At 36.6% G+C, this 17,404-nt stretch overlaps 1 protein-coding gene across 4 annotated transcripts in view; it reads left to right on the top strand.

Moving 5' to 3' along the window:
• The window catches only part of STXBP6 (syntaxin binding protein 6), a 128,425-nt gene extending 113,585 nt beyond the window's left edge, over positions 1 to 14,840 (top strand). For 2 of the 4 annotated variants that reach the window (XR_011739372.1, XR_011739373.1), the window contains 3 exons: positions 8,486 to 8,643; positions 10,378 to 10,836; positions 13,084 to 14,840. Coding sequence is in view for 2 of the 4 variants with exons in the window: in XM_065839817.2 (XP_065695889.1) it covers positions 8,486 to 8,643; positions 13,084 to 13,107 (182 nt within the window). In the remaining 2 variants the exon portion in view is untranslated. The remainder of the gene's footprint in view (positions 1 to 8,485; positions 8,644 to 10,377; positions 10,837 to 13,083) is intronic. The other 2 variants (XM_065839817.2, XM_065839815.2) reach the window with 1 other exon arrangement.
• Positions 14,841 to 17,404: the final 2,564 nt, after the last annotated feature.

Raw genomic sequence — 17,404 nt, 5'->3', positions numbered from 1 at the left:
AAAGGTGCAAATTTCTGTGTATTTGGCCTGTACGTCATATACTGGGTTAATAATCTTGACTGTAATTATTTATCATTGATATGAGCACTAATATTAACTGTCACCATTAAATGTTATCTAATGTCAGTTTTAGCATGTCAGGATTTATCTGTAAGAATATATTTGCTTAAAATGTAGTAAAAGTAGCAGCATAATCGACTCTTTCCCCCACCCCCTGAAGGATTAACAACATTTTGAGCAAAGTAAAATAAGAGACAAATTCCTACAATAAATTGAAGCAAAGGTATGTTCAATTAATTTTTCTGATTTTAGTCTTTGAAATTTGAATCAGTAATCTGATCAGATCAGTCTCTTCCTGCCCAGTGCAGGCACTCTTAAGAAACACTTTTCCTGTGCAGGACTTTTCTTCTTTTTCTTGATCTTTGACAGATTTTTTCTGGAGAAAATATTTTTTGATCCTGCTTCTCCACCTTTTAATCTGATCTTGCTTAGATGACCCAACAGAATAATACTTGTAAAGCTTTAGATAACATTATTTCACATACCGTCTATGCAGCATAACTTTAAGTGTCTGTAAGAACATTTATCTTTTCAGTCAACACAAATAATCTGTGCATATAAAAGCATTTATATTAGTTTAGCTGTTCAAAAGTATGAATAATGTCCTCAGTGTTACTATGGAGTACTGAATAAAACAAGAGAATCTGAGTAGATCTCATTATCAAGAGACTCATAAAAGAAAATTTTATTTTTTTTTTTACTTTTATGGCCCCTATGTTGTTGAATGTCAGTATTTAAAATAAAAAAAACACTAGCATCAAAGATAATATTTCCATTTTCTTCCAATTGTGGTAAGAAAGCTTATCCTACTCAGCTGTCTGTGGAAGGGATTTCTGTAGTCCCTTGTAGGAACCATAAAAGGAGTTATTTTTTTGTAATACAGCTCTTTCTAAATTTAACATTTTGCAAGCCACATTGAAAATTTGGATACACCTTCTTTGTTAGCAATGAAAATATTGAACTGTTGAACTCTGAAGGTAATTAAGGTAATTTTTTTTTTAAGATCTCATCTTCTCGAAGACACAAAACGACATTAGGTAAAAAAAAATGTCTCATTATGACTGTCTATTAAAAAGAGTAGTGAATGAGTTTAGTGTCAAGGAAACACCATGGATCTCTGCTGTGCAGTAATTATGGGTAGGCGTTTTTCAAAACCTTTTATGAAAATAAAGATGGAGTTAGATAAAAAAAGGTTTGACAAATCAAAACGAAAGAAAAACAAATAAACAAAACAAAACACACACACAAAAGCCACACTGGTTCTACTTTGAGACATGCAGATGGTGGTACTAATTTTTATTAAGCCTGGAGTTTGAAAATTAGTACTTGACATGGACAATTAAGACAACATCCAACTTGAATAGCCATATTATGTGTAATACTGAAGATTAAATGAGATCTTCATGAGTTTGAATTCTATTTGCATCCATAGAAAAGCTGTAGTATTTAACAATTACTTGAGCTGGGTAATAATTCTACCCTGAAAACTTCAATTGCTAGTTAACTTGAAATATATTTTTTACCTTTCTAAGGCTATTGAGCAAATCCTTATGAAGAACCTTTCTAGAAACACAGAGAGCAAGGAGTGCTGGCTCCAGGGATTTGTTAAAAGCAAATTGTTTCCGACCATCTTGTCTTCTGTGATGAAGTGAGTGGTTTGGTGGGTGAAGGGAGAGCAACAGATGTCATTTTCCTTGGCTTCAGCAAGGCATTCAGCGCTGTCTCATCTACCATCCTCAGACAGCAAAGCTATGGGTGGGTGGACATCAAGGGTAATGATCAGCAGTTCAAAGTCCAATTGGTAGCCAGTTAGTACTGGCATTCCTTTTAAGTCATCGCCAAGCCTCATGCTATTTAGCAGTGTGACAGGATGAAATGCTAAGAGACACCTAAGAAATTAACTGTGGTTCTTTAAGGGAAAAACTTAACTTTATTGTATTTCTGAAGTTCATTAAAAATAGATGTATTATCTTTAAAAATCACAAAAATACTTGACCTGAAATTAATGTTCATCTTGAGCATTTTTCCCATGCTTGGGTAGCTTGCTGGTAAGAGATTTGGAACCTGCAAACACAAGATTAAAATATTAATAAACTGGGGTTTTTCTTTTTGATTTTATGTATAATTTAATCAAATTTTGTAGGTCTGTATGGAGTCTAATAATAATCTTTGTTATCCAAGGTTAGAAAACTGCTATAACGAAGGAAGAATTTAAAGCTGGTCTGTTGTGTAAGTCAAAAGGATCATCATTAAATTTAGTTGGAAATTAAAAAGGTGATTTATTTTCAAAATTCCCTTTTGAAGCTATGTTTTGTCTTGATCACCTCCATTTTTGAGGAGTGATGAGATAAACTGGAAAGTAATCTTAATTCCTAGCTATAATTAGAAATACAGTCTTAAGGTTTCTTTCATGATTCTTTGTCAGGAACACCAGAATTTATATTCATCTCTTCCTCTCTTAGTGTTTTTTTTATATTTGACTTTCGTCAATTTTAACTGTTTTTTTCAGTAAGTGTTTTGTAACTTCGAAGAGAAATAATGCTCTACTCTGTAGCCTCTTCCCTTCTTCAGACCACTTTCCCACTTACAAAAAGCACCTCCACGATGCTTCGTTCTTTTACAAGATGTTCATTCTTGATTGTTGAGCACCTTTCCCTTTGCCCCATAGTCCTTCAGTTTTGTATTGATATTTTAATTGTTCAGTGCTTTTGGTTCTGAAGTGATGAGTGCACAGGCAGTTAACAAAACACAAAATAGTGAAGGAGAAAAAAAGTTTTCACATGATAGATGGAGCTGCTTAATTATCATAGGTAGTTACATTTATTTCCTTCTTGGAAGAAGGTAGTTGCTAGATGCTGTATTTAATGCATATACAATTAAAAAGTTAATGTTTGTATTTACAAGTTAGTGTAGAGTCTTATTACTAATGTACAGATAAATCCCCTGAAATACATTTGACACACCTAATGAAGAATGCAATGAACCTTTTTATGGATGTGTGATAAATAGTGCAAACTAAATAATGATATCTCTAGAGACCAATTAGTTTCTTCAACAAATAGACTTGTTCCTGTGCTGATAGATGGTAGTGTCTCTCTATCTTTCAGGTACTGGGTTAAGGATGTACTTGTGCATGATAAAAGGCCTAAAGCAATGTCACCTGATTTCATGAGCTGCAAGACCCTCTGATACAGCTTGTGAACGTAAGAAGCAAAAATTTAAACATTAGTCTGAGAGGAGCCACTGTGCTTCCTGCAAAGTGTTATTTCTTCAGTTTTTAAGTCCGCAAACAAATAACACTGCTGTGATCACTGGTCTAAAGCACTCAGCCAAGGGCCACTGCCCTTCTGCTGTTCCTGTGCCTTGGGGCCCCAATAACATTATGTATAATTATGTAGGTCACTAATGGAATTTTCTAAGGAGAAAGGGGTGTTTAATTCCAATGGTTTATATTTCACTATAGCAAATTTAAGATAAAATATATAGTTTGCTTAGCAAATTGGACTACCAAGCTGTGTAATTATTGATTGATTTGGAAATCTGTATGTTCCTTTAGGTAGACAACTTCAGATAATATGACAAAAAGTATTATAGAAGAAAAAGCTGTATTAGAAGCGACCTTATTAAGCCACTTGTTTCAGTAACTGAAAATCAATTAGGAATATGTTTCTCTGCTTTTATATACAGCAAAATTAAACTGAAGAAACCCACTGAATTAAGATCGATTTGTTTCGTTTCAAACTGAAGTTGGCCTAAACATACATGTTTTGTTGATACTAGAAATTAATATTAACCTAATACTTTATATTAAGCTCAGTATAAATTCATGTTTTTTCCCTGTTATCTGGGAATATTTTCACTCCAGTTACTCAGTGGATCTGCAAATACTGTTAGGTAGCAGACAGCTGTGTGCCTGCCCTTAATAGAGACTTAAAAAAACCTGTTTAATAAAATGATAACATATGTAAACCTTTCTATTTTCCTTTCATGGTTATTTGAAAGAGAAAAATCTGTAGTCTCAACCTCTGGGATCTGTTCTACAAAACTACAGAAAGATATGCGTACTCCGACAGTGGGAGGATCTCTCTATACCTTAGAAAAAGCAGCAATCATGGGCATGTGACTCTTGCTGCTCACAGTGAGAACTTGTAGCCATGCAAAATTTGAGATCACAGGCCCTTGGAGTTGAACATCTTAGGAACAGCACAAGTTCATTCTTACTAAAACCACCTCAGAACATCAGCTGACCCACACCCATATTTTACTGGTGTTTATCTCATCTTGCAAGTGTTATAAAATCATTTTCCTGAGATGCATGTAAAAAGCTGTTGCAAGTCTTCCTTTGAGGAGCTTGTGTCTCTAATCGAGTAGATGAAAAATCCTGAAATCTGACAGATTCTTCATAGAGGAAAGGAAAAATATATATGCATATATATCTATAGGTGGTTAACAGCAGTTCTCACATCTTTGGTAAAAACTGAACAAAGATGGAAAACAGCCTTTCCAGAGATGGCGACCATCACATTTCTTTACGTTTTTCTTCAGTGACTCCGTGCAGCTGCTGAGCATAAGTTTACACCTACGTGGGTGTAGTTCAGACAGTTTTGTTGTTCAGTCATGGAACAAGCTTCTCTGGAGATCTTGAATCCCAATAGTTTATCATCTTCTGAAGAACAGCTTAAAGATTTTGCAGGCTGTAGGTGATTTGTTCGTAGGGATGATTCTTCAATACATCCAGTACCAGTATTGCTGTTCTTGCAGTGATACTAATATAAGGGCGAGGCGCAGTCAGTCATACCAGCAACCACCTACACATGCTCTAGAAATACACTGGTGAAATTCAGTAGACTACTGACTGCTCATAGACTGGAGTGGATTTTTTAATTATTATTTTACTGGCATTCCATTGGAAAAGTTTATCCAAAGGTAGTCTTTCAAAACAGTCTCAGAATAACAGCTTCTGCAAGTCACTGACCATAGAAAAATACAGCAGATCTTACCTGGAGAGAACACAATTCTGTATTTGCCAGAGAGAAAAACAATTACTATCGTTGTGTGCAGCTTCCAAGTTCTTTCTTCTGTGCTGTGGAGAAATAGATATCAGTCTTTGACCACAAATCCTGATAGTTTCAGGAATACAAAAATACAGAATATTTTCATTCTGCAATTTCCTACTGACATTGAAAGAAGGTCAGCGATGTGTTCTACTCCCCAGCATGTTTTGACTTCAGAAGATGCTTAGTTTTATACAGCTCTTCATGTGCCCTGCTTCACTTGAACTCAGTAGAAGTTTTGTGATCCTGTAAAGCAACAACAGAGTTAATGCAGTGTTGAGAGCTTTTAAAACTCTTATCCTAGAAAACTAGCTCTGATTTATACAAGAGGTTAGAGCCGTTAGATCACACCACCAAAAAAGTGGTGGTGTGACACGTTGGCCAGTTCATGTGCTTATAGGAAAAGTTACCTGAACAGAAGCCAAAATAATCTCCCAAGAACTGGTTTTAAATGAGCAAATCATGAACAAAGTAACAATTGACTGAAAAATCTTGACGTAAGAAAGTGTACAATATTTGAAGTTATTTGGCTTTATTATTGGACTCCTCAGTGTCTTGAAGAGAGACCACTTGAAAAGATAAAGTTTTGTTTCTGTCTCTGCAAATTCCAGCTCACAGTATTATCAGATATTCATCTTTTAAACATTAATGCCAATTGTTATTTTCCTATTTTCCCTTTTTAAATGCAGCCTCTTTGTTCCATGCAGCAATAGAAAAATCCAAACCTGTAGCTGTTTCATATCCTTATACATCTGTTATTTTTAATTACTGATGTGAAAAATTTAACAATATTGATATAAAGGAGGCCAGGATGTTCTTTGCTTGGTATTTCTTACATTGACTCATCATATGTGAGTCACTGTGTGTAGGTTCTTGGGTCCCTCCCCCACCTCCATAGTTTGATACCAGTTGTGTTTTAGTTTAATAAACTTCTAAGGCAATTTTTTATCTCAAGTGTTCCTGCATGTGCAGCTTGTCCTGTTGTTCCACAGGCTACTTGGTGCAACCTTCAGTTTCACTCTTCATTGTTTGTTTGCTGTTTCTAGTGAAAGGAGTATTATCTGTAAATTGTGTCTGAGTGGGTATTTTGTTCTTATTCTTGTGAAACTAATAGCAAAATAACCCTCAAATTAATGTTTGGGTTTTATTTTTTAACCTGGCAATATTTTTGAAGTAGACACACTTTTCAGATTAAGCATAGAAGCGGTAGGTTCGTGTTGTCTTTGTATGTTCGTAAGAACGGCAGACTTTGTTGTAACAGATTTGCTGTAGTGCTCAGTTGAGCTTTGTATGTTGAACTAGTTTTGTACCTAATTCATTTAAAAGTATTACACATTGGTTTTAATGCTGTGCAAAAAGGCTCTGTGCAATTACAGTATTTGGGACAGCTTAGAAACCTGGCAGCGGCAACGCGCCTGGTGGCTAATGCTCCTTCTGTATTGGCTTTCTGGTTCTCACAGTGCCTTTCTATGTGTCTAGGCAAGAAATTCCTAGATAACACATTCCCTGTAAGGTAGATTAAGTTTTAAAGCTTTTGGAAGACACCAAGGGACTACTGTGTTGCAAAAAGCTGAACTTTTACTAGTCCCTTTCCTAAAAAGATTAAAGGATAGGACAAAATATTGGGGTTTTTTGTCCTACAGGCATTTCAATATGTACCAGTTCATACTGATAACATATAACTTTCTCTGAAGTGTTTTCACTTTGTACTGTCATTCATATTTTAAACACTCATCAGCAGTTCATTCCAAAAAGAGGATAATCTCTTCTCTTGAGAAACGGTATAGAAGAGAGTACTGAAAAGAAGGAGCATTTAAAAGGGGTGAATTATGAGGAAAATGCAGTTGTGTTGAAAAGTTGAAGAAAATACTACATTGAGAAGAGACACCAGAGAAGAAACAGTGAAGCTGATTGGTTGATTTGGATGGTAAAGCTAAAGGCTTACAGGATATTGAGCCTTACTAGGACTTTAAATACTACAATTTAAATAAAGTATGTTGTCACATGAAACATGGCTGGTACTCCATATGGAGAATGGTCAAAGGTAGATAAATCAGAGCAGCTGTAGTAATAGTGTTTGAGGTGCACTTGTACATGAAATATTATTATAATATTGTCACGGAGGCACTCCAAAGTTAGTTAGGGGACTACAGGGTCCAAAACAAACTTTTATTCGGTAAAAAAAAGTACAGCAGATTGACCGGTGGAAGATGGTGTTTTAGCTCTCCAAAGCGATTTGAATAGAGGTTCGAGTATCAGCTGAGATAATTATTAAAGGTGCAGCAACTAATACCACTAGAGATCCACAGTGTGCATACACGTGGCTTCACCAAAAACAATGCCAGAGGCATCCCTGAGTCCAGGAAAAGTATACACTTGCCTGAATCTGGCAAGGAATTATTAAAGAGAATACACGTGCTTATGTTGAAGCACAGAGTAAGCACTTGCGATCCTGCAAGGAATTAAAGAAATATACGTGCTTATATTGAAATACGGAGTAAGTACTCACCTACACGTGGACGTGAGGCAAACGGCATCCCTGTCCCGGGAGAGCTCTTGGTGGCAGCATCTGGCTCGTGCTCCAAGAGGTCCACGCAAAAAGGGTGGAGCCTCAATGAGAATCCTGTTTTATATAGCCTGATCAGATCTGACTGTAGGCATTCCAGAAGCTTCTCTGCACCCCCACTCTGGCTGTGGGGTGCCCCTGAAGCTTCCAAGCATCCCCCACACTGACTGTGGATGCCCAACGACTCCTTGGCGCCTCTGCGCTCCCTTCTCTCTCTTACTGACCCTGGCCAGCAGGCTCTGGGGTCAAACAACAGAAGCTGTTAGCCTCAAGCAGCAGAGAGAGAGGGAGATGTGCCTGCACCTTCCATATCGAAGGAAGGGAGGGGCAGAGAGGGGGTTTTGCATTCTACCACAAATATGGAAAAAAATAGTCAATCTGTACAGACGTGTCCTGTGGTGTCAGTCTTTTACTCTCTAGAGAAATAGTGCAACTTCCAAAGAAAGTTAATCTATATTAACATGAGAGCATTGTGAAGAAGCTGTGTGTGCTTGTGAGTGGTTTCATTGGTTTAATAGAATAGCTTCCTGAAATGATGTATCAGTAAAAGACTTAAAAAATAATACATAGCTAAGTTATGTCCACTACTTTCTGCTATTATGTTGCTGTAGGGTACTTGTTTATAATTTGTTAATAATATGAATTGAGTGAGAAAACAATAACTTATCCCATTAATCAAAGTGCAACTAGATGGTAAAATAGCAAAAAACATATCAGGACAAGAACATTATAAATGAAAATAATTGTATTTAATACAAAGCTGACATATATTTGAGTGTTCTAACAGTTTCTTTTCATATTGCAGGAAATAGCATACTCCATTCAGCTGCAGACAGTGTGACAAGTGCAGTACAGAAGGCAAGTCAGGCTTTGAATGAGCGTGGTGAACGGCTAGGTCGAGCAGAAGAGAAGACAGAGGAGCTGAAAAACAGTGCTCAGCAGTTTGCAGAAACTGCACACAAGGTAAGATTTTGATAGGCTAAGGCTCTCATTAAGTTAAATTCACACTATCCTTTGTTTTGAGGAAGCTCTAGAAAGAATTACAGTCAGTCACTGTTTATGAACAGCTGCTATTGTCCTTGATTCTGTTCCTCATGGGACAGATTTCTGGTTTGTAACTTCTGTGCATAGATCTGAGATTTGCTGGATTTCCACTACTTACCTACCTTCACCTGAAGCGTAATTCAAATCCATCTTCCCACTACTGTTTGGTACTATTCCTCGTATTTTGCGCAGCAGTACAGTGAAATTGCTGTTAATACTCTCTGCTGAGTAGTCATAGGTCTGTAACTCTCTTTTTATGAAGATGTATCTTTTTAATTCTGGAAATGTTATTTATGAGGATTTTGAGGAATTTTTCCCTCTCGGGACTGTGTGGAAGGTATTGATAGTACTGCGCCTGTTGCTTCTGCAACTGCAGAATAGTGCTGAGTTTCCGTCTCTGTGACAAAAAAAATCTAGGCATCAACAGCATTCAATTTGGTGCCTGTGTAACACATCCTCATCAGAGAAAATACTTTTCAAAACAAAAGGTAGATGTTTTCTAAACGTTAACAGCCATTTTAGCATGCAAGTTTGATCGTTTCGCTGCTTAGCACATGTACTAGGCGTTATCATGCGTATACCAAAAAATGCCTGGCTACATCATTAACAATGGAAATCCTGGATTGATATCTTGATGTTCTATACAAGCCTCTGTCTTATGTAGTCTTTAAAATGTCACAAAACAATTTATTTTAATATTTACTGGGATAATCCTCCAATTTGGTCCATTTAGATTAGCATGGTTCAGCTTAATGGCCTGAGTATGATATGAGCCTACTCCTGGGCTTTTGCATCTAATATTCCTTTCATCCCCCCCTACCCCTTCCCCCAGTGATGATATCTATGCCAAGCTTAAACAGCAGCTACCACGATTTTAGTTTTGATGGTAAAAGGTTTGCTACTTTAGAGTAAAGTGTAGAGTGCTGCTTGGTAGCAAGTTCAAAAGTGAAAAATGCCTCTGGTATTTGGGCTGCTATGAATCTTGGTTAAGATTTGAATAGGTTTCATTAGTGTCTGTTGCCCTTTTATCTTCCCCATGTGCAGAACAGCAGTTCCACAGATGAAAACATGCTGTAAATGGAAACAAATCTTTTCAACAGGTTCTATTAGGAAAATCTTATTTTAAAAATCTCAGGATTAAAGGATGAAGTATTGTAATAAAAATACCATCTTTGGTAGCCTGTGCTGTACAGTATTTAGAAATGAAAGTGTACAAAATCCTGATGCAATAATTTGAAACAAAAATTGGAGGGAAATACAGCAGGATTGGAGGAAAAGCTAAAACCATCCATAATACAAGTCTCTTATATTATTATTCAAATTAAAAGTATGTGAAAACATCAGGATTTTGTACATCATCATTTGAGTTTACATGTCTCTGTGGCAGTGATGAGAACAGTTTTGCATCATTTTGACATTTGTTGCAGAAATAGAGAAGGATAGGCTCCATTTGACTGTGTGCTGGGTTGAGATTTGTTAAACCTTCCTGCCAGTGCAGTTCTACAGCTTACGAGCTTCCTCAGATGAGCCTAAGACCATGTGCTGTTGAAGCTCTATCAATTCACTAGCTGCCTGAAACAGGAGAGTGAAAGTCTTGCAGTGTGTGATACTTAAGGATATGTAATAAATGCCTGGGTTTTGTCTTTTTAACAGGAAAACATCATCTTTGTGTTTGAAGAAAACAAAATATAGTTTAGTTGTTAGAGGACTGCAAAAGAATACTTGTCATCTTAAAGATTATAAGGAAAATAAAGTAAAATGGGGTTTGCATTCTTTTCTTGCAAATTTTTTTGCCTTGGTGCCCCAAATCTTGACTTATATCTTAGAAGTGCAGTAGTTCTGCAATTCTTCTACTGTTATCTCACAAAAGGGAAGCCACCTGGGAATCTATTAGGTTCAAGACGACAAGGGAGGTTCCAGTTGCCTGGAGGTTAACAGATGTGACACCCATCTACAGTAGAAGGGCCAGAAGGAGCATCTGGGGAATTATAGACCTGTCAGTCTGACCTCAGTGCCAGGGAAGATCATGGAGCAGATCATCCTGAGTGCCATCACACATCGTGTACAGGACAGTCAGCGTGTACGGGCCCAGTCGGCGTTGGTTTATGAAAGGCAAGTCCTGCTTGACTAATCTGATCTCCTTCTATGACAAACTGACTTGCTCAGTGGACGAGGGAAAGGCTGTGGATGTTGTCTGCCAACACTTTAGTAAAGCCTTTGACACTGCATCCTCCTGGAGAAACTAGCTGCTCTTTGCTTGGATGGACGTACTTGTTGCTGGGTAAAAAACTGTCTAGATGACTGGGCCCGAGGAGTTGTGTCAGCACTACAGGCTCGGGAAAACATGCCTGAAAAACTGCTTGGCAGAAAAGGATCTGGGGGTGTTGATTGACAACTGGCTGAACATGAGCCAGCAGTGCGCCGAGGTGGCCGAAAGGCCAACAACATCTTGGCTTGTATCAGGAATAGCATGGGCAGCAGGATCAGGGAAGTGATTATCCCCCTGTCCTCTGCACTGGTGAGGCCACACCTTGAATCCTGTGTTCAGTTTTGGGCCCCTTGCTACAGGAAAGACATTGAGGTGCTGGAGAGAGTTCAGAGAAGGGCAATGAAGCTGGTGAGGGGCCTGGAGCACAAGGGCTTCTGGAGCACTTGTGAGGGCTGGCTGAGGGAACTGGGGCTGTTTAGCCTGGAGAAAAGGAGTCTGAGGGGAGACCTTATCCACTCACTACAACTACCCAAAAGGAGATTGTAGCATGAAGGGTGTTGGTCTCTTTTCCCAAGTATCAAGAGATAGGATGAGAGAAACTGGCCTCAGATGGTGCCAGGGGAGAATTAGTTTGAATATTAGGGAAAAATTCTTCATGGAAAGGGTTGTCAGGCGTTGGAACAGGCTGCCCAGGGGAGTGGTGGAGTCACCATCCCTGGAGGTGTTTAAAAGGCATGTAGATGTGGTGCTTAGAGACATGGTTTAGTGGTGAACTTTGCATTGTTAGGTTTACAGTTGGACTTAAAGGTCTTTTCCAGTCTAAATGGTTCTATGATTCTATTTCAGCTATATGTCAGGTTATTTTAAGATATAAAACATGTAATAGAACCAGTGGAAGATTCATAGCATAGGAATACTCTTTCTACCATCTTTAAAAAACACCTTAGTCACCTAGCGGGGCAGGGTGGGGAAACCACTGCCACTTGTTTTGCTCCAAAAACAGTAGCAATCACAGAGTGATTCTGTTTTGGTTATCAGCGTTTATTGAATGAAAGCATATAGCTCTATTTAGTTGTGTAAAGGCTGGAACTTAGTTGAGGGTATCTATCAAATCCTCCTTATTATATCTTCTTCACCTTCTTTGTTTGCCTCTAAAAAATTCCTTCTCCATGTTGGTGACTGCATGAGAGGTCAAAGTTATGGATTCTATATAATAAAAACTTGTTGGAGTTGGCTGTTAAAGACAGATTTTTCTGAAAAAAATCTTGTCATTTGAGGGGAGAAAGAAAAGTGCTGTTTGGAGTTCTTTCATGCCAAAGTGCCCTTCCAATTTATCTCTACAAATAATAATTTTTAAAATGGCATATTTATGGCCAAGTTCTTGAGTATCAAACACTTATATTGATTAAATTTGAGTCATTTATTGGTACGCATTTTGCTGGCAGCAAATAAGGAAATGTTAACTGCCCCAACCAGTTCCTGGTATCTAGGTTACTTCCTAGAGGATTTACTTATCTCATCTTTGTTAGCATGCTATTATCTACAGATATCATTTCTTTATCATACACAATCTAAAAAGAAGTTCCCTGCTTTGTTTGGCAAAGTCAGTTTGTTTGTACTTTTTATACAGTATTTAACTACTTTAATTCTTTCTTCTCCCTCTCATTCCCAGTTTTAAGTCAATTTTTAGATTATTTGAAATTTAAATAATCAGTAATCACAGAGGCAGAAGGGCAATCAGTCCTTAATTTTTCATCATTATGTAGTGGCAGAGCTGCTGAACAGGTGTTTTAAATTACTTGTCTAGAATTTCTGATTGTATTTAACAATCCAAATCACTAGGTCTAAATGTATGTCTCTGTTTCTAGTGTCTTGGTCTAGCCCTCCTCATAGGTACTAAAATACCAGAACATGAGGAAATGCAGCTATGAAGCAGATAAAGCTACCTCCTCAGGATACCAAAAGGAGACTTTGACTATCTGCCACAGTAAAGGGAACAACTGCATAACTGTGTGCAAGGAAATTAGGGATTTAAGGCATCTTTTGGATAATTCAGTTTGCAAACTCTTCTCATCCAGATTAACCTCATTAGCTTGATATAGCTATTGTCACATGTGATCTCTCTTTAATTCTGTTTGTTTCTTTTTCAGCTTGCCATGAAGCACAAATGCTGAGATACTGCCCAAAGTTGAAATTTTCCCAAGAGAAACTGAAAAGGCTACATTCAGCAATTTTTACAGGAGGTCCAGACTTCTATGTATGTTTTTTTCTTCCAGTTCAGTGGAGATGCATTCTTTCGGTTTCTATGCAGGAAAAAGTGTTGCATTTCTACCTTTTTGACTTACTTTTGTTCCTCTTTTGTAATACTGCTACACAGTCCTGCAGTACTTTCTATCTGTATTTCAGTTGTTACAGGAGTCAAAGCAAACAGTGGAACTGGACCAAGTTGCAAACAGATCAGGATTAAAATAGTAATATTCTTCCCCAGCTGCACAGAAAATTAGTGAACTGGTTGTGTGAAGATAAAATCCAAAGAATCGGGGTATGCTTTTCTTCGGTTTATGTAGCATCGGCAGAATGTGAATGTTGGAATTAAACACCTGTGGTTGTAATTATAGCAGAGAATAGACTGCTTTGTCCTGGGAAATGGAAAAACTTGTTCTTTCTGCCCAGTGTAGGAAGTTTTGCATGTGCCATCACCAGCATTCAAAGTGCGTATCTGAATTCCATAGGGGAATCTGTTAGCAGTGCTGCATTTTGAATATGCCTATTTTCTCTTCCAGACTCATCATTTAAATAGTATAATGAAACCTACAGCATGTATGCTTGAGTTTACAAAACTGAGGAAAAATGTAATCTTTACATCCACACACATATAGCTGTGCCTCAAACACAATCTAGAATTTAGCAATCTGGTGTAAAATAACATTTTGTTTTCTTTTTGCCTGTGATTCCGTGGTTAAAGGCCTATGTAAATGAGAATGCAAGGGCCTGGGAAAATGAGAACGCACTATTTTTCATGTCATCTGTTTTTCATAAATTCTACAGAAAGAATTTTTGGGAACACTTCAGAAATGTGTCTGATTAGAATGACTTTTTTTTAGCTAGTCATCTGATTTAAAGTAGAGGCTTTCAAAAAGCATGTCTTGGTACACCAGGATCATAATTTATAGTTTGGGTGTCAGTTTTCAATATATATTTTCACTGGAAGGGTGACTCTACTTCATTCTGTGTTCAGTATGTGCAATATGTGCACTATATTCCTTCACAAAAATAAGTAGGGTACTCTTTTCCTTCACAGCTGTTTTCTTTTTTAAGATGTTCTAATATGCTTCTAGAATGAAAGAAAAAAAAAAGAAAAAAAAAAAAGATGCTGCACTTTTTATTTTAAACTGGTAAGCCAGATACAGAAATCCTAGAAGTTTCAGCCTTCATCTTCCAAAGATTCCTGCTCTTAATTTTTGTCCTCATCTTACCGAAAAAACAGAAAACTGGCATTATATGAATGTACTATAGTTTTCATTTTCAATGTAGAATAAGATTTTTGCATTATTAATGACACTAAACAGCCCAAAATCCTCAGAACCGTGTTTGCAAGAGAGATAAAAGCTTTTGTAGTAATTGAGAATATTTTAGTTACTGCAAGCTGAAGTAACTGATGATCTCTTAGAAATATTCACTCTGTAGAAAGATGCTTGGCATTCTCATATGAACTAAGGGCACTACCTAGTTAAGGTGATTCCATTCAGACTTTACATCTGGGTTTTTTTCCAGCAATTCAAATTTGTTTTGTATAAAGCTTTTAATTTAATATCACACTGGTAATTGAGAGAAGGGGTATATTTGTCATCTGTGTAGTACCATATGATCATTTAGATCTGTTTAGCATCAGCTCTAACAGTTACTGCATCCAGCATCATCAACTGAAAAGGAATTTGGCCACATCTGTTATAAATCAGAACAGGCTTATTAATGACATGAGTTCTGAACATTCCACTGGGCTACATACAATTAATCCTTGCCCAGGAAACATCAGTGGCTTTCTGCGCTATGGTATTTCTGCAAATTAACCAGGAAAACAGTCCCTCATTAGAAATTAAACAAAATGTTAGGCTATTTTTTAAAAATAGCTGCATTAGAAATCAAGTCAGAGAGTACATTTTTGACCACATAGCTGTATTCTGTCATCATCTTTTCCACTCTTACCTTTTTAACTGTATTCTACTGCTGGCCTCACAAGTCTTCCTCTTGAGAGAAAGAAGGAATAGGTTTTGAAGTGCTGCCATCTAGCTGGCCTTCTAAGCTTGTCAATAATTCAGAAGAAGTGTCTGAAGCCCAGATCAGATAAACCTGAGAAGAATGAGTTGTCTAAATTTAGATAAAAAGTCATAGGTTTTCAGGTGATTACATGAATATCAGCTGGACAGGACAAGGTCACAGTTGCACTGCTAAGTTCCAGACCTTTTGTGAGTTGAACTGTTCTGTAACATTACTTCAGTCTCACTGACAGTTGTTCAGCATTCTTTTATATTCTCCAGTTAAGTATATTGTGTTATGTATCATAACTCAGGATTTTATCCAACCATGAAAAGCCACTTACTGTGGGAATTCTAAATCACCTAGTGTTATCGAAAGAAGGAAATTCAGTTTGTCGATGTGTTTACTTTGTTCTTGCTGTTCATTAAACTATAAGGTTTGGTAGATTTTAGAAGAAAAAAAAAATCAGAGGTGTATAAATGTCTGTCCAAAGGTATATCTTATAGCATTGTAATTTCTTCTGGAACTTAGCTTGTAGTATGTACAACCTATTATTATTAGATAGTCATGTACATAACATATACTATAATTCACGTCAATGTTTCGTATGGAAGAATGTATTTGTAAATTGTAACAACATCAATAGTTTCTTTATCTTTTTAAAGTTCTGCAAAGAATAAAAATAATGTATTGTTAGACTTGACTACTGTACTGCAAACTCTGTCTTAAAAGGCTACTTTTGTGTCTAGCAAAAGTTGTGCATTTTGTGAAATATTAACAAAAATGTGTTATCTAAAAAGTGATCTTAAAGGTAGGTAGGTTTTGCCATGTTACGCCAGAATTGTAACACTTGCTGGTATCTATTGTAACCAATTCCTCAAAAGTTCTCAAAGATGTAGAAATTTTGTGCCATTCTGGGTAAAAAAAAAAGTGGGACCTGCTCTCTTGAGTTACTACTGGAAACCCTGATTTTGTCATTAAATACTTTAACTGTGATGAAAATTGTCCTTGGATTATTTGTTGTCTGTTCAAAATATTAATAATTTTTAAATCACATTTTTATATTTTACTCTAGCAAAACTCAAAAATTAGTTTCCACTGTAGTGATGAAAACTTTCTCTAGAAAGAATGCTATAAGTAAAAATGGGAACTAGGTTTAAAGATTTAATGTCCAGGCAGATTCCAGACAACAGTTAACACAGGTTTAATTAACTAAAGGCTGTATGGGTTGAAACCAACCTCTATGTTAATTTGCTTTCAGTTTGCTACAAAATTCATATTTTCCAATCATTATTTTATTCTTTTAGCCATCTAATTTTATTGATACTTTATAATCAAAGCAAAAACAATTTTAATTACCCTATGGGAATAAAACTATAAAGGTAAAATTCTACACACAGTGAAGCAATCCCTTATGTTCAAATGAGGCCTCCTTGCAGAATCATATGGAATATGAAATTACTTAGTTGCCATCTCTTTTTTCAGGCTTAAACCTGTTCCCCAAAATCCTAATCTGTTGTCAACTGGTTAAATTACTTTAGTTACTATGTAAATTTTACTAGAATGCGTGTCATCCATCTGACATTGAATGCCATACATGTCCAATGCCCAAACTGCGTGAAACTTTTAGTAAAAGAAACAGATTTCTGGTGGATCAGAAGTAAACTTGATCAGAACAGCATTTTCTTGTAGTTTATGCATAATATTTTGGCACTTTTTTTCCATTGGTATTGTACATTTACCCTGTAAGAACAGAAAATGTTTGGTTCGTTTTCTGAGCATTTTTGGGATCTATTTCACCACATTGGCATTTTTATTTTAATCTTATGATTTTCATAAATCATCAGCCTAATCTACTGTGTATAATTTATTATAAAGATGATGGGGGGTTTTTTAATGATCTTTGAGTCATGGAGGGAGGTTCAAACATGAATGTTTACTGATTCAATCTCTTAGGATTTATAAGTAAAAGATATGCTAGTGTGTTGAGTCTGTTGGAGAATCTTGTTGCAGTCACACTCCTGAAGGCCTAACATTTGATTGAGAAAATGAAACTAAGAAGCCCATCACCTTCAGCTACAAGTCACAATATCACTACTTCAAGTAGTGAGAAGATCAGTAGACCTACACAGTACTGACTAAAGATTGCAACATCTCAGGATAAAAATTGCTTTAATTTTTTTCAAGATTATTGTTCCTCATGGAAGTGATCAG

Source organism: Patagioenas fasciata, chromosome 5 (genome assembly GCF_037038585.1).
Source record: "Patagioenas fasciata isolate bPatFas1 chromosome 5, bPatFas1.hap1, whole genome shotgun sequence".
NCBI lineage: Eukaryota > Metazoa > Chordata > Aves > Columbiformes > Columbidae > Patagioenas > Patagioenas fasciata.
The sequence above is the reverse complement of the archived record's forward strand: the minus strand, read 5'-3'. Positions and strand labels throughout refer to the sequence as shown.